General features: G+C 41.2%; 3 protein-coding genes across 9 annotated transcripts in view; 2 read left to right on the top strand and 1 right to left on the bottom strand.

Moving 5' to 3' along the window:
• The window catches only part of LOC309710502 (DNA topoisomerase I, mitochondrial), a 29,068-nt gene extending 24,682 nt beyond the window's left edge, over positions 1–4,386 (top strand). For 5 of the 6 annotated variants that reach the window (XM_082540027.1, XM_082540026.1, XM_082540028.1 and 2 more), the window contains 5 exons: positions 1,274–1,388; positions 2,060–2,187; positions 2,950–3,050; positions 3,649–3,798; positions 3,986–4,385. In XM_082540027.1, coding sequence (XP_082396153.1) covers positions 1,274–1,388; positions 2,060–2,187; positions 2,950–3,050; positions 3,649–3,798; positions 3,986–4,088 — 597 coding nt within the window. In that variant the 3' untranslated portion in view covers positions 4,089–4,385. Of the gene's footprint in view, positions 1–1,273; positions 1,389–2,059; positions 2,188–2,949; positions 3,051–3,648; positions 3,799–3,985 lie in introns of all 6 variants that reach the window. The other variant, XM_082540029.1, reaches the window with a different exon arrangement.
• A 1,109-nt stretch (positions 4,387–5,495) lies between these two features.
• Positions 5,496–8,410, bottom strand: hsbp1b (heat shock factor binding protein 1b). The gene is made up of 4 exons (XM_082540059.1): positions 8,235–8,410; positions 7,291–7,357; positions 7,029–7,155; positions 5,496–6,930 (listed from the first exon to the last, which is right to left on the bottom strand). The coding sequence occupies exons 1-3, from the start codon at positions 8,277–8,279 to the stop codon at positions 7,034–7,036; spliced, it is 234 nt and encodes a 77-aa protein (XP_082396185.1). The 5' UTR covers positions 8,280–8,410; the 3' UTR covers positions 5,496–6,930; positions 7,029–7,033.
• A 58-nt stretch (positions 8,411–8,468) lies between these two features.
• The window catches only part of LOC309710514 (solute carrier family 66 member 2), a 59,713-nt gene continuing 47,134 nt past the window's right edge, over positions 8,469–21,047 (top strand). The window contains exons 1-3 of one of the 2 annotated variants that reach the window (XM_082540056.1): positions 8,469–8,803; positions 11,192–11,473; positions 11,676–11,809. In XM_082540056.1, coding sequence (XP_082396182.1) covers positions 11,265–11,473; positions 11,676–11,809 — 343 coding nt within the window. In that variant the 5' untranslated portion in view covers positions 8,469–8,803; positions 11,192–11,264. The remainder of the gene's footprint in view (positions 8,804–11,191; positions 11,474–11,675; positions 11,810–21,047) is intronic. The other variant, XM_082540057.1, reaches the window with a different exon arrangement.

The following is a 21,047-nucleotide window of genomic DNA, read 5'->3' as shown; positions in this document are numbered from 1 at the left end:
CAGACATTATGTTAAGGTCTGGATGTCTGATCTGTTTTGAAATTGCAGGTATTTTCAGCTTCTCTGGAAGCCTCTTTACTGAACTCCACATCATTCAGGTTAGCTGTAATAACTACATCTTACAAAGATGAATTAAATTACAACCAGCAGTGTGTTGTGGTCCTTACGAGCTCCTTTATTCGGTACATTTTCCCTCCACTCTTTTGTATCATTTACCCATCTATAGGAACCGGTTTTGTTTTTTGGCCGAGGAACCGATGCACGCAAATTAGACCCAGTGAGAAATGAAAAGCACCTCATCATAGGCGGTGTAGAAAGGCAATAGTCGATATTTCCCTGGCATTAGTAGCCATCACAACAAATTGGATAGCAGTATGTTAATGAGAAAGTCCAGTATGTTGCATCCTGTATTATAGATAGGAAATTAGAACTGTGGTAATGACGCATTTTAATAACGCCTTAGGAGAAGACATGGATGACACACACACACACACACACACACACACACACACACACACAGCGCACCATGCCGAGGGAGTTGGGGGTGTGAGAGGTATCGTACTCCCCCCATAGACTTGCAAACTCCTTCATTAGCATCGTAGGGCCAGAGTTAGGTAGCTCGTTAGCAAGGCAGCCACAGCAGCAGATGCTTCTACCTGCGTGCTCGTGCTCCAGCACACGCATGCACACATACACTATATGTATACATGGAAAAACACCCACTCAGCTTGCAGTGAGACACAGTGATACAGGCCTGTGGCCCCAGTAGGTCCTGATCCTGATGATTAAACCAGCATCATTATTATAGACTATCAGAATTACTTCTGCTTCACATCTGAATGCTTTCATCCATATTCAAAATGCATGTGACGCCTTCCTCATCAAGTCTATATTTGCACCTGAAACTGCCGTGTGTGCATGAGCATATGGTTTTTGCTCTAACTCCAGTGAGTCCTCTCACACTGTTAACTCTGTTTCATCTGTTTTGTAAAGACTGCTGTTTCTCAGGTGTTAATGGAAATGTAAACTAGCTATATACAACTTAAACTTGTTATAACACCTGCAGAAATGTCAGTGAGACATAGAATTATGATCTGTTTTATTCTCCCTGATCTAATGGATGATGATAATGAAGTCAGAGATTCTATTTTGATTTATTTGTAAGATGGAGATTCTTTGCCACCGCAGTGGCACATTACCACAGTGCCACCTAGTGGTAGATGGCATGTGTTGATTTATGTGTTTTCTTTCTTGTTCCTGTTTCTCGTTGCAGACCAGCGTTCTGAACAAACACCTGAGTTCTCTAATGCCCGGTCTGACTGCGAAAGTCTTCAGGACATACAACGCCTCCATCACTCTGCAGCAGCAACTTAAGGAGCTCACAAACAGTCAGTCACACCTGCTCGCTGCACTGTAACAGTCTAAATTGACTTTAAATGCTCTGCACCACACATGAGCATTTTAAAGCGGTGGCTCGTGTTCCTCAGGTGCTGGTGCAGGGCGGTTAATAATGTAACTTGCCATCAGTTCAGCTCATTGTGTCACAGGGTCCAGTGAAAACACTGCAGTGACCCTCTTTTATATTTAGCGGGCTTAGTTCAAGGTATCCTGATGTCAGTCGGGTTTCTCAGTTATGACAGGAGTACATTATCACTAAACCCAGAGCTGTGCATCTCGGTCTCGCTCTTATCAGAGTCCCATTGGCTGCCTCGGCCATGATTTTTCCCTTTCAGAGATAGAAGTGTCATACTCGTCTCATTTCTGGCTTGCCACTGAGAGCCAATATGCAGGCTGACATGTGGTTGCAGGCAGTGTTGTGTGAACCACAGGAGGAATAGATGAAGTTAATACACGTGTATAAATGAAATAGGAGAATGTAATTGTATGAATGTGACTTGAAGCTTGATGTTTTGTCGCTGTGTGAGGTAATGGCATTAGGCGTGTCAGCATGAGTTTCTCTTTAATAGTTTCTGTGCATAATTCTGGTTTGATATCTGTTCTCACTTGGATTTTTTTCCTTGTTTAAATACAAATTACTTTTTTTTTTAAAATTCCTCAGAGTCTGACAATGTGGCAGAGAAACTGTTGTCCTACAATCGAGCTAACAGAGCAGTTGCTATTCTGTGTAACCACCAGCGGGCGCCGCCAAAGACCTTTGAGCAATCCATGGCTAACCTTCAGGCAAAGGTAAGGGCAGCTTGATTGAAAGTTACTTTAGTTTATATTTTATTGGACACAGTAATTTAAATTGGATTAGAAAGGGGCGATCGTGGCTCAAGAGTTGGGAGTTCGCCTTGTAATTGGAAGGTTGCCGGTTCGAGCCCCGGCTCGGACAGTCTCGGTTCGGTCGTTGTGTCCTTGTGCAAGACACTTCACCCGTTGCCTACTGGTGGTGGTCAGAGGGCCCGGTGGTGCCAGCAGCCTCGCCTCTGTCAGTGTGCCCCAGGGTGGCTGTGGCTACAATGTAGCTGCCATCACCAGTGTGTGAATGTGTGGATGACTGGATGTGTAAAGCGCTTTGGGGTCCTCAGGGACTAGTAAAGCGCTATATAAATACAGGCCATTTACCATTTATTTTTTTGTATTCTTCTCATTGTTAATTGACTGAAGAACAGATGAGAATTCAAGTGACAGTAAATGGTAATGGTAAATGGCCTGCATTTGTATAGCGCTTTACTAAGGACCCCAAAGCGCTTTACACATCCAGTCATCCACACATTCACACACTGGTGATGGCAGCTACATTGTAGCCACAGCCGCCCTGGGGCGCACTGACAGAGGCGAGGCTGCCGGACACTGGTGCCACCGGGCCCTCTGACCACCACCAGTAGGCAAACACGGGGTTAGTATCTTGCCCAAAGAGATTTGGATCCACAGCCTGTCCTGTCACATTTTGAATTTAAATGTGGTGCCTGTGTGAGAGCTTGTATCCATATGTTCTCCACCCAGATTGATGCCAGGAAGGAGCAGCTGGCCTTAGCCAAGACGGAGCTGAAACAGGCCAAGAAGGAGGCCAAGACGAAGGGGAGTTCGGACCCGAAGTTGCAAGCGTGAGTGTCAGTAGTGGTGCGGCGGACAAAAGAGAAGCTTTGGTAACATTTTGTCCTGTCCATGCGTTGGACTGAGGGCTACCACGAAGTAGCTTTAACCATTTTGGCAGATACCTGATATCCTCTGTCCTGAACATTTTTTTTCTTTAATACAACCAAAAAAAACAAGAGCATGAAACTTTACAGGTGTGTACCCGAGATCAGAATAAAGGTTTTAAAATGGTTGCGGTGGAATCCACGGTGCACTGCTGGAGTTACGTCATCGTTCTTTCCTTTTTCTTGTATGCCTCCTATTTTTAGAATATCATTCATTCATTCATTCGAATGACCCTCAGGCAATGAATGGTTTCATGATATCTAATATTTTCATCACAGGGTAAATAGGAAAGCGCTGAACAACTTTGAATGCGTTTGCAATGACAGCATCAGATTTATTTCCCCCCCCCCCCCAGTAAAAATGTTTGTTTTCGGGTCTTTTCTACTATTTTCAAATATTTACACAAACTCCTCTTTAATTGTTACACTGTGAGAGGAAGTGATACAAAAAGGTTCTTCCATCCACACATATCTGTACCAGTGATGATTCCTTCTCTGTCAGGCTGGTGGAGCGGAAAAAGGCAGCAGTGAAGCGTTGTGAAGAGCAGCTGCTGAAGCTGGAGGTCCAGGCAACCGACAGGGAAGAGAACAAACAGATCGCTCTGGGTACCTCAAAGCTCAACTACTTAGACCCACGGATATCCGTGGCCTGGTGAGTGAACACTACCAGCTGTTAAATATATAACACAAGATGTATACTGATATTTTCCCTCAGACTCAGAAGTGATAGCTGGTTTGTTTGAACTTTACCGTCTGTGTACCTCTGTTTCTAGGTGAAAAGATCTAAACCTGAATAAAGACGTTTAGGCTCATTTTTAATATTCCTCCCATCTATTCAGGTGTAAAAACATGGAGGTACCTATAGAGAAAATCTACAATAAAACCCAACGGGAGAAGTTTGCCTGGGCCATCGACATGACAGAGGCAGACTTTGAGTTCTAACCTAAAACTTGTTCAAGTCTCTCGTCTTAAAAGGTGACATAAGCTGCAATTCAGGAACCACTCCGTTAATTTTACATACAGTACTTTAATGCTGCATTTATTGTATTTTCAAAGACTGCCCATGTTGTACTTATAACTGTGTGGTATGATCGAGCTGTGCTTAATGTGCTTTTGCTTAGTGGTGTTTGTTTTTGTTCAACACTTTCTTTGGAAAAACTGCTGTTATTTGCTGTTTGTATGTTTTTGTTTGCATTAATCTGAATAAAGGTTCCCATTAGGCAGTAACGGGCCAAAGAAGCTGTCACGAGTTCTTAAACACCACTTTTGGGGAAGTGTTGTTTCAAATGCATAATTCTGCTGGTGTCGGTTTGCATTAACAAAGACAGTTTGTATAAGACTGAGGGCCAGTTCATTCTAAACACAGTGCTTTAAAATTAACAATGGGAAACACTGATTAGAATGCAAATAAAAAGGCAGTAACTTTAAAATCCTTTAAACCCCATATTTAATTAAAATGGTACAAAGACAACAGATTTTGCTTTTTGGAAAAAATCAATGAAAATATATGCATGCGCTGATTTTTATTTAAGGGCAGAAATACATTTAAACAAACTTTTATGACCGGTGTTTTCCAGCGTGTTGCGTGACCTCTTCTTGAACTGATGAGACTAAATGTTGTAGTTTTTAAAGTAAAAGTTGCATTTTCCAGTTCATAGCACACTAAAGTTTACAGTAGATAATTTCATCTGTGGATGCGATGACAGAGTCTTTAATGACAATAAGTGCTTCTGAGCCCAGTGACTGAAGATTCTTATTTTTGTGCCGTGTCACTCCATACATCTGAATATATTATGCACTGTCCATGATGGGCTCACATACTTATTTGCTGTGTCATTGTCCTTATTAATTCTGAAACCCTTGGTGTCCCTGTGGTGCTCATGATGAAGTTTCAACATGCAGGGTTTAAATGATTATTTACATTTTACAAACTGTCCTAACCTAAGAGGTTGATTATAATTTCATTACATTATAAACAATATAGATTTAAAAACCATGCAACACTGAGACGTTCCACAGAATTTGCATCTGAAAATACGATTCTGGTTTAAAAAAACAAAACTACAGAAAAATGCAGAGCACCTCGGAGTTGGATGTATTGTTAAAAATTCTGTCAGCACCAGAGGGGTATGATACGAAGAACATTCAACACAGGCAGGCTCTCTTTGCTGTAGCTGGCTTGACAAAACGTAAAACTCCAGTAAGAGATTTGTTTTCAGCTCAGTGCGCGCTCGTGTAAAAAGGGGTTTCATGCATCGTGACTCTGTGTCCACGCAAAATGATCCAAGTGCCATCTACTCCAATCTCAGACGTTATCAGATGGTGTAAAAACTGGATTTGGTGCATAAAGTGGTAAAAATTAGAATTTATTATGTTATTGCCGAGTGTAATTTCAGTGCTGTCACCTTAGAAATAGTTCTGAGTCTTTTAGACTGGATACATTAAATGTGCCTGATGTAAAGGAAATGCACAAATCGCTTTCATTTGTCAGCAGATTGCGAAATGAATTTCACATTAGTACTCTTTGTGTGGGTTCTGTATGCTGGACTAAATCAGGGGTGTCTAACTCCAGGCCTTGAGGGCTGGTGTCCTGCAGGTTTTAGATCTCAGATCTCACCCTGGGTCAACACACCTGAATGAGATGATGAGGTCATTACCAGGCCTCTGGAGAACATCAAGAGATGCTGAGAAGGTCATTTAGCCATTTAAATCAGCTGTTTTGGATCAAGGACGCATCTAAAACCTGCAGGACACCGGCCCTCGAGGCCTGGAGTTTGACACGGCTGTACTAAATAGTTGGGATAGGCTCCTGCCCCCACACACACATCTTAACTGGATAAGCAGGAAAGAGATGGAATGAAGTTTAACATTTATACATTTTTTTTTTTGCTTCACTAAAATAAACATGCACATACATAATGCAATTTCCTGACGATGATTTTAGTGGTTCCACTAAAGTGCAGCTTAACAACTTGTGACACATAAAACTTATTCCCCGAACATGCGTATAAATAACACTTTTTAAAAATGCGATGGATAAAAAAAAAAAATAAAAACTCTGAAAATATGGATTTTTAAAACAAACTCTGAACATAACCTGCGGCCGAGCGGCTTACGTCTTCAGGTTAAGTGACCATAGTGACTTAGGTTAAAAGAGCCGCTTATCTTAAAATCAGTTTTCATTACAGAAAACTGATTTTAAGTTTGACCAACTCCAATAACTCACTGATCTCACTTCATAGTGCACCCCTCTTTCCAAGTATTGACCATACATGACAAACAGCCGTGTATTAAATAGCTTTAATAGAAGACTATCAGGATTGGAATGCATCCCACACAATGGTTGTAACAGTGCTCACTGTGAAACACTGCTAGCTTTAGAGATTCGCTGCACCGTGTTGGTGCGGACACTGGGTTAGAGGTTTGTACTAACCTGTTAGCCTGCAAGTTTTAGTCCTCGTCAGAGGCTAGGGCAAAACCAACACTGTCTGCTTTCGTGTCAAGGAATTCAACTACTGATATACATGTATATGAAAATAACCTCCAGGTTAGTACGCTAAATCTGCAATCCTGCACATGAGCACTTGAGGTGCTGAAGGGCATGTCACACTACTCTAGCTTACAAGTAACGTTCAAATTTTCAAGTCATTACATAACCATTTCACAATATATAAAAAAGCATTTCACACAACGACACACCAAATCAATATTAGTCATTTTCAGAATGGAAAAAGTCTGCTGCTCCTGAATACAGGACCGACTTCACGCCTTGTGATTTAGGAACCTGTGGGACAGATTTAGAAAACCATTCACTATTAAAGCTGACATTCAACATATTTACAGGAAAACTGACAAAGCTAGATGTGCCGACTACTTGATTACCTTCATTATGACCCTTGACCCTCTTTAGCTTTTTCTGGTGTTGCCTCGATCTCCTCGACACCAGCCTGGGTCATCAGGTCAGCAATGTTTTTTTCCAAGTCATCAATACGTGTGCTCATTTCATCAAGTGGAGAATTAGTTAAGGCTGGTAATTACAACTGGAAATCACAAAGTCAGCTAACACGGAACAAATGACCCAGCCTACAATTATTAACTTTGATGCATATAATCAATACAATGTTTTAGATGATTATTAGGATATTCCTTCCAATGATCTGGTCTGACATGGTCTGGAACTTGTCCTGCATCTGTTGCAGCAGAGTCTGAACCTGTGGAGGGGAAAAGAGCAGAAATTATGAAACTGGAGCCACTTAGTAGTTAAAGTTTATGGAGATATAAAGTGAAGTCATAACACTGCCAGATACAAACACTTAAGCATATGGTCTGTGAATCTGTTTCTATGCCAACAACTTAAAAGCTTGACTATGGATCTATGATTTACTGTAACAAGTACACCTGCAGCGCCCCCCCCCATCTCTTCATTCTGCATCTCCTTCACATAACAGTCAAGTTAATCCTCAGCTTCTTTAAATCTGTGTGAATACGACTGTAGGAAACTAGGTAATGCATAACAACAAATGACTCAAACTAGCGGAGGTGGTTTTTAAACGTTTGCGAGGTTTACTGAAGCTGAACGTCTCTCACTGACCCCCATCTCTATGGCAACACTCAAACACTGCCTACGCAGGCTTTGTCGTATAGGAAACACTAAAAGAATCATTAACATATAATCTGTACATTTTAAGGTCTGTGTGAAACTGCGCGATATTCAGTAGTCAGACACTGATAAGGGAAACCTACTATATATAAGTGCCAGGTGAATAAGGATAGAACATGTACTGCAGGTAACTTTTACATAATTCTGTGCAGTTTACTCGTTGGAATTTGGTGATGCCATTTACATGACCGGTTGACCATTACATAACATTCTGGAGCTAAAGTCTGGGATTGTGGTTTGGATGCAACAAGCTCAACACACACTTTGAATCTAGAGTTTTACACACCAAACAAAATCCACGAAACACCGCATAAGTGCTAAAATTTGCTAGCTCAGATAGCTTGCTATCGTTAGCATTGTTATTGGCTTTGCTAGCTAAGGCTAAGCTACTGTGGCTAAAGCTAGCTTGCCTCGCGATCACGACTCACCACATTGGTAAGGTCCTGCACCGATTTGGGGTCCGTCTCAGCCATGTTGTGATGTAAATGATTATCAGCGCCTAAACAGCACAAAAATTCAAACCGCTATCTAGCGACTGTTTTGCTATCTACTCGAAGTAAGCAATCTCGCACAACACCCACAGCACAGTCAGCTGTTCCAAAGCACAGAGAATCTCGCGAGAGCTGCTCCAAAGTACAGCGAGTTTTGAATGGGCAGTACAGAGTTGTAGATTTTATTTACCCCACGTAGCTTCATAAAACTCCTGACATTCAGATATTTGTTCAGTGCAGTAGTCTGCCTCATTTAGGCGTCCGGGTCATAGAAACATGCACACAAAAGCCTTTGTTAAATCTGTATTAACTAAAACAAAAGATAGAAGTCGATGTATCCGTGCGAGTGCGTGTGCGCCTGCCTGCGCGCGCACGTTTCTCCTCATCTGAACGAGTTGGATTTGAAAGTTGGAGCTGCCGGGAGCCCGGTGTGTTTTGACGCCGAAGAATTCGTGTGCGGGTTTTGTTTATGTTACAAACGGGCGGAAAGTGAACGACGAGGCTTGGTAAGTAAAGCTTGAAGTTTTAAGTTAACTCTTAAATTAGGGAACTTACTGGGGTATAAAATCCTTATAAGGGGCGATACAGAATCAGCCCCAGTGAGCTCGTTCTACTATTATAGAAAACGGTAGACTTTCTTTGGTGATTTAATTTTTGCCCTTAAAAGTTCTTATTTGCACAGGCTTATACGAAACCTTCATCTGTTTATAACAATGTAACCACTCGCTGTGAATGCTGGGCCTCTGTGTCTTGTTACTCTGAGGCTGGCACAGTAGCCTAAAATTGATGTCTGGAAGTTCAGGCATGTTAGCCCAACCCAAAGAAGCTATGCTTTGCTTACGTAACAAAGCTCGTTGTGTTATCAGATGTAGTCCATGACATTTGGGCTGCTCTCATGTGATGGTTAACTTCTACAGCAGGCGGAGGGAAGTAGCTGGAGACGCCTTGGACTGTTAAATTTCCTGAATAATATTTAACTTTGGAAAACACGTAGAAACCTTTTTATGGAATGTGTTAAAGGTCTGCTGCAGGTTTTCATTCACTTTGCATTGTTAATCATCACACCTTTAAAATGCTTTCTGCAATGTTGGTGTTTTTACAGCCGTTATGTCCTTATTACAAATAAATGCCCTCTGATGTTAATCAGGCTGTACACAGGAGATTCCACTCAATGCATCTGCTGTTACGTTGAGGAGAAAAGGTTAACAGCAGCAGTCTTACAAGAAGAGAACCTGTTGGTGAGGGTTTTGTGTTATCACGACAAAAGTGTGTTGACCCAGTGCTGACTGGATTTCCAGGTTTGACTGATTCGTCAGCTGAGCCTTGTGACCAATCAAAAGAGCACATTCATTCTAGCGCGTTTCAAGGTTTGATAATGAAAATATTACACAGTCATTACTGAACAGGAACACAACAGTACCCACAAGCATGATGCCACTGCTCACTGTTGTTCAGCATGTGTAGGTCAGGGTTTTGTGTACACAAAATACGTTTGTTTTTGTTTTGTTTCTACTGAAGAACAACAATAGGGAACTGGAGTTTTAGGGAACTGTATGAAATCAAATTTACTGAAACATATTGTAACACTGTTTGGAGGGAAAAGAGAACTACTGTGACCATTTGTAATAAAGTAAAATAAAATTCACTTCCTGCTGTGACAAAACAAATTTCCCACGTGTGGGACTAATAAAGGTTATCTTATCTTATCTTATCTTATCTTATCTTATCATGCCAAGTAGTCACAGTAGTCACTTTGCATTGCTAATAATAATATTAATTTGAAGATTTAATTTAAGAAAACATTTTGAATTACCAGGACCTTTGTTATGAAGACAGCCTGGTAATAGAATATGTTTAACTGAACATTTAAGCTAAGAAGAAAAAAGAAAAGCTGGTGTATGCAGTTTGACAGAAGTCGGTGCAGATATGCATTTTGACTTGTTATTTAAACAGTGTGGTAGATCCCATACTGGTCACCTTAGTAACGCCCCTAGCTTCACCAGCCGGTGACTGTTTAACCTCTCCTGGCAGTCCATGTCCTCTGTTGCTGTACATTCCCAGACCTTTGACTCCCACTTGTGATCCCTGTTCTGATATGTGGCCACTATAAAAGACAAGAAGTTTAAATAATAGAAAAGTAGTTTGCTACTTGTCTGTCCTCCTTGACCTATTTATGTAATGAATTAAAGTACAGTATACTATTTCCAGACAGTCATGGGTCCATTTATTGTAACTGTTGGGAAACCTGAATAAAAATGAACATTTTCTTTGCTGCACCTCTGTTTGGAATCACTACTACGCCTGCCTGTAACAGCAGAGCTTGCCTAAGATGTGTTATTGAATGATTTTGATTGATGGAAATGGATGTAAAATGATTAGAAAAATAAGATAACTGCCAACATTTAGAAGTTGTATTTGGACAATAATGAGCCTTTTGTACTTTAAAAAAATATAAAAAGATAAACATTTAACAGCTGTTTTTGACTAATCAACCAGCAAATATGTGAAACTGTAACAGACTATGCAACAATGACATAGTTGTCTACTTCAACATTATGTTCTGCATAAAGAAGCTTAAAAGCAGTATTATGCCTGCATTGTATGTGTGCATTGATAGGCCAGAATCAGCTGACTGAGATCATTTTGGCTCTAATATGAAAGTATATTGCTTCATGTTTTATGTAAGTTTGGTTGTTTTGGTCATCATGCACAGGCTACTTTCCTGTAAGAGATTTAGTGCTGGAAATAAACATGAAAATTGTGATGTGAGATATAAGAATGAGGCATTTAATTGCACTCGGGCAATGTTAATCTCTGGTTAGTGACTCTGGGCGCCTCATAATGCCCATTAATGATAACGCTGCTGACCTCCCATTACTTTGACTCTCTGACAGTGGCCTGCTGTCTGTCAGATCTCCTACTGCTACTCATCCACCTCCTGAACACTCGTAATATTCCCTTGCTGTGATGGATGCCGAGGTGGTTCTCCAGGAGGAGGACATGGAGGGCTCGTGGACGCTGCTCTCCTGGCTGGCATCATTCGTAATGGTGTTTGGGGGAGCCCTGCCTTATGTGCCGCAATATCAGGAGATCCAGAAAAGCAGCAACACTGAGGGATTCTCCACCAGAGTCTGTCTGGTGCTGCTCATAGCTAACATCTTGCGTATATTTTTCTGGTAAGAAAGCATTTGTTCTTTACTCATAATTTTTATCCTTTTGCTTTTCTGTTTTATTCCTTTTAAAGGTGCTAACCTGTCATGTCAGCCTTGAGGCTCTGTATTTAAATACAGCTGATCCTACCGGACTACATGCTGATCTATAAGAGCTCTGTATCTAAAGTCCTGATTGATTTTGGTTGCCTTGGTCTTGTTCTTGCAGGATAGGGAAGCAGTTTGAGCTGACCCTGCTGCTTCAGAGTGTGGTCATGATTCTCACCATGTTTGCCATGCTCCACCTTTGTTGCACTGTGCAAAACGCCAACAGAGTAAGCACCAAGCAGCATCGCCTTTCAGGTAACCGCAGCTTACCATGCAATCACTGTCATGAGCATTTACAATTACAGCAAGTGACGCATCCAACATTCAATGCTTCCCTGTGTCAGCAGTTTTAGGCGAGAACTCCTGCTTCTTTCCAAAAGAGGGAGCTAGTGGAAAAGCTAACATTGCAAGATTGCTGTTCTCAAAACACCTTACCTATGAGAGCTACTTTTTTATATTCTGACTTGTCCTCTGTATATTGAATTCTTCTTTTCAGTTTCCAGTGTGACGAATACGCAAACACACTGAACACAGTAAAGCTTGAAATATCATTAAAATATCACGTTAAAGAATGTGTAAGAAGTGCAAAGCCAAACAGAGACCATCCACTATAACTGCAAACCCTTCTTTAACCTTATGGCATAACCTGAAGTGCACCTCCCTCAAAATGTAACTACATGTCATGTTCATGCAGCCTGCAACTAGTTTTTAATTTATCAATAATCACGGTCTCAATGTAAAAAAATGGAAACTAATATAAAAGCAAAATTCTGGAGTGAGATCACTGAAATTGTCCAAATTGATGTGAAGGGATGAACAAGGCACTTTATTTGTTTCTATTTGCTGGCACTGCATGTAAAGCACCAGGACTCAACCATAAGGTGAATATGCACCAGCACAAGTATAAATGTCGGCAACAACGTCGACCACTAAACGTAGGTTACGTCGTAGACGCTACCGCAGACGTCTAAAACAGCCATTAGTCAGTTTGTGTGGAAATAAGCCGGGTTACATGGTGGCATTGTGACAAATATGTCTTCATAACATGAATTATAGAGTACAGCAAGGTAAAGATTTGATTTAAGGTGCACAGGCAGCAGGTCTGCAGAATGTCGGCCCATCCCACCCTGTGAATTACAGGATATCTCTTCTTAGAGTGCGTGTGCACGAAGTATAAGAAATGTGATGGAAACACAAGCATGTGAATGTGTTTCTTAGGAGGCTGTGGATGACGTATTGGTACAGAGTGAGAGCAGATGATGTGAGCTAAGATTAAGCGCACCAATATCAGTGTCTCCTCTGAATTGTGTGTGTGTGTGTGATGCCAAGACGGGGAACCCAACCAAGATTATTTACAGGGTCTATTTTTATAGGCTGCTGTCTTTTATAGGTAAAAGACGCTCGAGTTGATTGCCAAATATCCTGACAGAAATTCAATCTTAGTGCAGTTTTTCTTTTTTTGTTTTATTAGACAACGAAGTAAAACTGAATAATGGAATCTTGTAATAGTCTGATCATGCAGAGCACAACGTGTTATTAAAGACATAAATCACGATAACTGATTTTAGGTTGATGGATATGAAACAGGGAGAATATTTCTTTGTAAAGACGAGCAGAAAGCATGTCTGTTTGTTAGGCTGCCAGAGGCAAATCCCTCTAAATGAGTTTTGATTGAGGAACTACAGACTGAGTGTGTGTGTGTTTAGACAGGAGAGTAATGATCACCTTTATGTTAGACTGTGCTTCTCTTGCCTTTACAAAGAACTGATCTATTACTCATCAGCAGCCCCCTCCCCCCTCTGTTTATATTATTTCAGCCTACGCCAAACAGTTTTTGTGGTGAATAAAATAGTTTATTGTAAGTGGAGGTGGATCGTCTGATTTCCATATAGGCTGTTTGTGAACGTGTAGCAGTGAACAACAATTCTGCCTGCAAGCCACTGAGGCGTAAACTGTTAATCAGAGGAAACAGAGCGATTGGTTTAAAGCGATCTTTATTTTTTAATCACACTATCAGATAAAACACATCATGAACACTCTTTCACATTAAGCCCCTCGCTCTCTCTTAAGGGCAGCTCTGAGGTCCAGTTGCGATGGGGGATGGTGGGGTCGGGACAAGAATAGATCAGAACGGCTCTTCTCCCCAGCTGCCTGCTCTTCCCTCCACGTTTCTTGTGCAAAGTCTTTCCAACAGATCAGGGTCATCTCTATGTAAAATAGTTACTTCTAACCATGATGCATGTCGGCGTGGTTTACAAACACGGAGCTATTTTTGTGGCTCCTTCATTTCTTAGCTCCTCGCTCAGAAGTCCTGACTGCTCTTTATTTTTCTCTTCTTCTTTTTCTCACACCTTCCTCCACTGTTCTTCTACTCTCCCATCTCCTCCTCCTGTCGATCCTTCTGTTGCAGTTTCAAGGGCTCCCACTTCTTTTCCTTAACTTCTACTTTTATGAACAGATATCTGAGACTGCCAGAGTCCATGCTGAGGTCATCTCTGATCCACTTGCTTTAATGCCAACTTCTGTCATCTGCCTACTAACCTCATTTCCACTGCCTCAAAGCACACTCGAGCAGAACATAACCTGACTGACTGAGGCCAAACAGAGAACTGCATGTCTCCTGTGAGTGTCATTCTCCCACAGTTAAAAAAAAAGATTAAAATTTTGCAGTGCTGAAAGTTTTTTTCTTTCTTTTCTGTTGGCTATACCAACACATTGTTGTTGCGTTCCTAAATACATTAAGATATAGTGAAATGTTTCTTTTATAACATTGCTCTTATTACAATATTACATAGTCCAGTGTATTACTTACCTTTTTACGCTTTATAGAAAGTAATTTATGAATTGCTCATTACATTACTTTTTGCATTACTCCTCAGCATCACATAGGAAGCACTGTCACTTAATTGCCTATATAATATGAAACTTTCCATCTACATGTATATATGGATATCCTGACAGTGAAGACTTATCAATGATCTCCTTTCAGTATTTAGTTCTTATCACAAAGCTGAAAACAGCTGGGAGCACTCGACAGCTGCTTCGTGTGTTAGCACGCTGCCATTGAAGCTGGATGCTGAGATTTGATATCGTGCACAGGAGATGGGTTTGTTTTTTCTTCTGGATTTCACAACCTTGTGTCCAAAACATTAGCATAATGTGCATATCTCCACCCCTGAAGATCTGTAGACCACTGTGCCATTTAGGCTATGGTTCACTAATGATGTTTTACTCAGAGCTGACTCTGGTCTTCTCAGCCTTCCTGTCCTTTTGGATCTGAGTTCAGCCTTCGACACGATCTCTCCTTCTAAACAGACTTTCCTCTCTTGGCGTCTCCGACACACCCCCAGCCTGGTTCCAATCATATCTCCTTGACCGCTTCCAGTTTTTTAAACTCAAATCATTCCGCTCTCGTCTATTCCCGGTCAGTTCTGGTGTACCCCAACGTACAGTCTTAGGCCCTCTTCTCTTCATAACATACATCCTCCCTCTTGGTACCATTTTCCATAAATTTCATCTTTCCTTTCACTGTTTTGCTGATGACACCCAGTTAAATCTCTCCCGCTGGCCTGATTCCTCCCTCCCACCTTCTCTTATAGAATGTTTATCGGAATTAAAATCCTAATTTTCTAAAGCTCGATGAGGATAAAACTGAACTCCTTGTTGTCGGCACTAAATCCAGCCCACTGAAGGCAAATCATTTCACTCTCACTGTTGATAACTCCACAGTTTTCCCTTCTCCTCAGGTTAAGAGCCTTGGTGTCATCCTAGACAGTTCACTGTCCTATAAATCTCACATCAGTGATCTCACCTGTTCTGCTTATTTCCATCTATGCAACATTAACCGATTACGTCCTTCTCTTTCCACCCAGTCTGCGTCCATTCTTGTTTAATAGTCTCGTTACCTCCCGCATTGACTATTGTAATTCTCTCTTGCATGGTCTCCCCCAAAAATCCCTCCATAAGCTTCAACTGGTTCAAAACTCTGCTCCCGGCATTATTACCAGAACCCCCTCCTTTTTTTTTCTTGCGCCTGTCCCGTTTGGTTCTTTTGCCATCAGAATTATTGTCTAAAGGCAAAGAAAGATGCCCAACGAACTTCCTCCTACAAGCGCATCACCTGTCATGTGATTACTGAATTAAGGAAAGTACCACTGCTTATGAGAATCACAGTTAGGCTTCTCCAAATAGGTTTGAAACTGGTGACTGGGAGTTCCTTTTTGTGTTTCTGTCACTAAGATGTGGTTAATAGTAAAAATTTGTAATTGTTTTCTCCTCAAAGGGTAGGTGTAAAGCCATTGTTGCCCGGTAACAGTGCCTCCTGCTTTTGTATTGTATACGTGAAAACAGGTAATTGTATAAAGTTGTTGCCAGAATGGCACGACAAAGAGAAATGTCAGTCAGATGAGCAAGCTCGCTTCTTTCAAGGATGAGCTTGTTGTGCAAGTTTTATGCCCACACTTTTTTTTACTCCGGCTTTCTTATAAACAACCAAAGAGTGCCAGTAACTACATCATGGCATGTGAAAAAGGAAGTGCTGTTTTTGGCTTTATGCACAAACTGTAGCACAGTCTGGAAGTTTCTTCAGACTATCTCACCAGGAGTGCTCAGACTTTAGAAGTGAAGCCAAGCTAAGAGATAACAAACACAACTACACAGCCTGGATTTTCTCGTCAGGTCACCTTCATTATTATTTATTGTTTTTGTACTAGATGTGTAAGGTGTGTGTGTGTGTGTGTGTGTGTGTGTGTGTGTGTGTGTGTGTTTGCATCCTATACAGTAGCTCTTTCTGTCTCCTTAATCCATTGATGATGCAGTGATATCAGGATGAAAAGTCAGCAGAAAACAGAATCTGTTTTTCGTCTGCATCAGCATTGTTACTCTGCCCATTTTGATGCCCTTTGCATAATCGTTCATAGAGGTGAAACTTCATATATTTGTGGTTAAAATGTGTTCTTGAGTCTTTGTCATAGTCTCTGCCTGTGCTCACTCAGAGTTATGACTTTGCAAAGTCTTCAGTACCTGCCACAGGGTGCCACATTAGCAGTCCTGGCCTTATAATGCAGGAGTTTGAAGCCAGATAGAGAAGTAAGGGGTCTGAATATATTCAAAGACACACGTGACCTCAGGCTAAGTGTCAGATTGGTGCAGACAGTAACTCTGAGTATGTGAAAGAAGAGAATTCTGGGGCTGGATAAAAAAAACTTGATTTAAAACAAGTCAAGAATATCTAATGAAGTGTAATTACTGAGCTACTGTGAGGTCGCTGAAAGTGGAACACCATAAAAGCTGAACAACATCCTCCTCTGTTGGCTGAAACGGGTAAAGCACACACATTTAACGTTGTACTTACAGCTTACGTTTGTGTGAAGAAAGCGCGTTTGAAAGTTAGCAACAGCTGCTGTTTAACATTCTGTTTGTTACCTTACCTCACTATAAACAGAAGAGGCGGGGCTCTTGATAACTAGCGTTGACCCTGTGGTCTTCCCTAAAAGCATTATCACTCAAGACAGTGGAAGCATGATAGGAATTGTTGAAGTGTTCACGAATCACCGTCTCTAATGTGATAAAATGAACTGCTACTCTGTCCTCTGTTGCCTCATAAATTCACATCATAGCTGCCAGATGCAGCCACAGTTCTTTGAAACAATACTGCTAACTTGATTTTAGAATGTAACAATTTCAATGAATTAATAGATAGAAATTAGACACGAGACACACCTGTGGGTTCAGCGCATCAAAATAAAAAGTGAAGGAAGCTGAATATTTGACTTATTTTTGAATTTCCACATCAAAGTTATGGTCGTGTTGTACTTAAATTGCTCGTGTTAACATACTAATATTAATTCAAGTACAACTTTAACATATACTCATAGTTTCATACAGTCCAACAGCTCAGCTTTTGCTGACAAAGGTTTTAATGAAGTTATTGATGAAGGCCACAGTTAATGAGACTGATGCACTGTTGTCTCTCTAATAAATGAAGTGTGTGTGTGTGTCTTTGTTGTTTTCTAGCATCTGTTCATCAGGTCTGCTGTAGAGCTGGGTGGGTGTATATTTCTGTTCCCTCGAGGAAGTGCACTTGTATTTTAGCCAAAAGCTGTTATCCTGTCACAGCAGTTAGACACAGGTCAGACTTAGGGCCCGTTCTTCGTACCTCGCTAAGTAAGTTAGCCGGATTTGACTGTTGACGATTTCGCGTGATCCTGGATCGTTCGGTTCTTCGAAGCCCATCCGGGACTTGCTGTCATAGCAACAGAGCCGTAAGCGTAAACCTGCTCGGGAGCAGGCTTACTTTATGTAAACAGGATTAGATCGCGGCCACGCAGGTATGCCCGCGTCATTCATACGAAAGCAACAGCGATATTTTACCACTGTTGTACCATAAATAAATAACATCAATGTAACTCAAGATAATGCAGTATTTGATCCTTTTATTGATGTCACACAGATACATACAGGTCATTTCCTAAAAAAGGGAAATGTACTATTAACATTCTATTACATGTATGTGATTATTACAGATGTAATTCATATTTCAGAGTAGCAATTGCAATTTACTTCGTGTAATCAAGATGAGAGACCACGGCTATAAAAGCGAAGGTGGATTTGGGAAGTCTGTCGCAGCCATGTCCTGTCCGTTTACGCGAGCAGCCCATTGCGGAAGGTGCAAGATTGATAAGGAGAGTCCTCAGAATTCAGCGTATATTGCGGGACAGACAGGATCCTTTAGCTCAGCGCGACAGTGTGCTCATTGAGAGATATCGATATTCCCGTGAGGGTATTATTCACTTAACCAACTTGTTGACGAGGGGGTGCAGGACCACCACCTGTCTTTTTTTGCGCTGCCCCTTTTCTTGGTTGCTGTTATGAACAAACAAACAGATTATTTCAGGGTCTCTGTCCAAGAGACGAAAAGCAATATAAGTGATAAATATTACCATTCTGTGGAATATTCTTATATTTCACTTTTACTTGTTCCCATGTTCTAGTGGGTCCTGTTGTGGCTCTAATGTGAAAGGGGATATAATATAACATAATGTAATATAATATAATGTAATATAATATTGGATAATATAGTGTGATATGATAAATCTACCCTACCACCTACTGGTGTTGGCCAGAGGGGCCGATGGCGCGATATGGCAGCCTGGCTTCTGTCAGTCTGCCCCAGGGCAGCTGTGGCTACAACCGTAGCTGCCTCCACCAGTGTGTGAATGTGAGAGTGACTGAATAGTGGCATTGTACAGCGCTTTGGGTGCCTTGAAGAGCGCTATATAGATCCACTCCATTATTATTGTTATTATTAAATTACTTACGAGTTTAATTTGTCAGCAACTTTCGGCCAGCCCTCTCTCCTTGCTTTTGCAGCCTTTGCAGTGTTCCCTTGCGTTTTAATTAGACTCTGAAACTCCTAAAATCCCTCACTCATGAGTTCTTGCTCTGCTGCCGAAGAATACCGAGCGCGCTCCTTCGACATTTTCGCCGACCAATCAAAGGGTTGCCGATCAATGTTTCTACTATCGATGCGTAGCCCCTGTTGGGCCACCCAGTGATCTCACATTACTTCATCCAGCTATACTAATCGTCAACAACAGGTGTGTTCGGGGAACCGGAATAGCGAGCTCAGAGTTAGTGCGATGATTTGATCTTGGATGTAGTAAGCGACGTACGAAGAACGGGCCCTTAGTGTACTAGTAAGCCTGTGTAGCGTCAGCTTGTTGTACACTGTCTGTGTCCAAAGCTCTTCTAATCTCCGTCTTATGTCTCTGCTACATATCCAGCTCATACTGTGCAGCTCTTTCTGAACTATATGCAGATTTGTCACTTTGATGTGAAGTCGCTGTGGATGCTATCTGTAGTTATTATCAGCTGTCCAACAACTGAATCACTGTGGTGGTTATCTCAAAGAAAGAGACTAATGAGGGCTGAGGTTGTGTTTGATATCAGGAGTAAGCTTGAATAGTTTTTAAAGTGACATCAAACCTTTGGTTTTATTTTATTTTTTTAACTAGCCACACATATAGTCAAGGTAAAGGTACCAATGTTTTATGTATCAGGACACAATGATGAATCATGTGGTCCTTAGTGTGTCTTAAAATAATTTCAATAAAAACCCAAATGAACAACATTTGAAAACTAAGGCTAAATACAGAAGCAGTATGGGAAAGTTGAGCTTATAGAACCACCTTAAGCAGCTTAAGCAGCTTAAGCAGCTTATAGAACCACCTTAAGCAGCGATAAGTTGTTTTACAGTTTAGAGTAAAATTTCAATCATATATATTTAATCTCTGTAGTATTCTGGATAAAGCTATTTCTTATATTTTGTAACTTTGTAAAATATTGTATTATTTACCCCAACTGGTCACAGCAGATGGCCCCGCCCCTCCCTGAGCCTGGTACTGCTGGAGGTTACTTCCTGTTAAAAGGGAGTTTTTCCTTCCCACTGTCGCCAAAGTGCTGCTCATAGGGGCTCATATGATTGTTGGGTTTTCTCTGTATGTATTATTGCAGGGTCTACCTTAAAGCGCCTTGAGGTGACTGTTGTTGTGATTTGGCGCTATGTAAATAAAATAAAATTGAAGTGAATCGAATTGAATTGAGTTCAGTCTGTTGGAGCAACTGTAACCACATAATTTCCTTAGAGTAAAGTATTCTGTATGACTTCAACAGTCTCTTACATTGTTGTGGAGGCATTTTGGGCCACTTTCCTTTACAAAGTTGCTTTAGTTTATTGAAGTTTGCAGGTATTCATTTATAAATCGCTAGTTTTAAGGTCTGGCACAGCATTTTAATAAGTTTGAAGTTTGGACTTTGACTAGGTCATTGCAGCTCCTTGATTATTTTCTCTTTCAGCCAATCTGTTGTAGATTTGATGCTGTGCTTGGTTTCACTGACCTGTCGCTTGACGGCTAAAGCTCGGCCCATTTTGGTGTGCAGAGGAGTTCAGCGTCAACTCTGCAAAGTGCCCAGGTCCTGTATGGCTGCCAAATCATCACCTTTCCACCACCGCTGTGTTTGACAGTTGGTGTGAGGTGTTTGTGCTAATATGCTGTGTTTAGTTTTCCTCCAACTTGGCTCCGTACATCATGGCCATATATCTTCACTTTGCTACTTTATCAGTGTCCAAAGGACATTGTTCCAGAGGTCTTGTGGTTTGTTTAGGTGGAATTTTACAAGCGTTCACCACGCTGCCTCGTTCTTTTTAGAACAAAAGGAGACTTCTCCTGACAACCCTTCCACACAAGCCATGCACATTTAGGCTTTTTCTAGTTGTACTGTCATGAACTTTTACTTTTTACATGCTAACTGAGACCTGTAGAGTCTCAGTCCGCAGCTCTTTTTCTTTTGCAGTTTCTCTGAGCATTGCATGTTCTGTCCTAGGGGGGGAATTGTTATGATGTTCACTCCTGAGAAGACTGGGAACTGTTTTCCACCTGTGAATAATCTTTCTGACTGTAGAATGATGGACTGGAAATTGGTTGGAAATTGA

The sequence above is a fragment of the Aulonocara stuartgranti genome, assembly GCF_965226115.1.
Source record: "Aulonocara stuartgranti genome assembly, chromosome: 7".
Lineage (NCBI taxonomy): Eukaryota > Metazoa > Chordata > Actinopteri > Cichliformes > Cichlidae > Aulonocara > Aulonocara stuartgranti.
The sequence above is the reverse complement of the archived record's forward strand: the minus strand, read 5'-3'. Positions and strand labels throughout refer to the sequence as shown.

Coding starts and splice junctions, on each gene's coding strand:
- hsbp1b (XM_082540059.1), bottom strand. CDS start 8,279: ATGGCTGAGACGGACCCCAAATCGGTGCAGGACCTTACCAATGTG. Junction 7,358..8,234: donor TGCAGGACCTTACCAATGTG/GTGAGTCGTGAT, acceptor TCCCCTCCACAG/GTTCAGACTCTGCTGCAACA. Junction 7,156..7,290: donor AGACCAGATCATTGGAAGGA/ATATCCTAATAA, acceptor CTAATTCTCCAC/TTGATGAAATGAGCACACGT.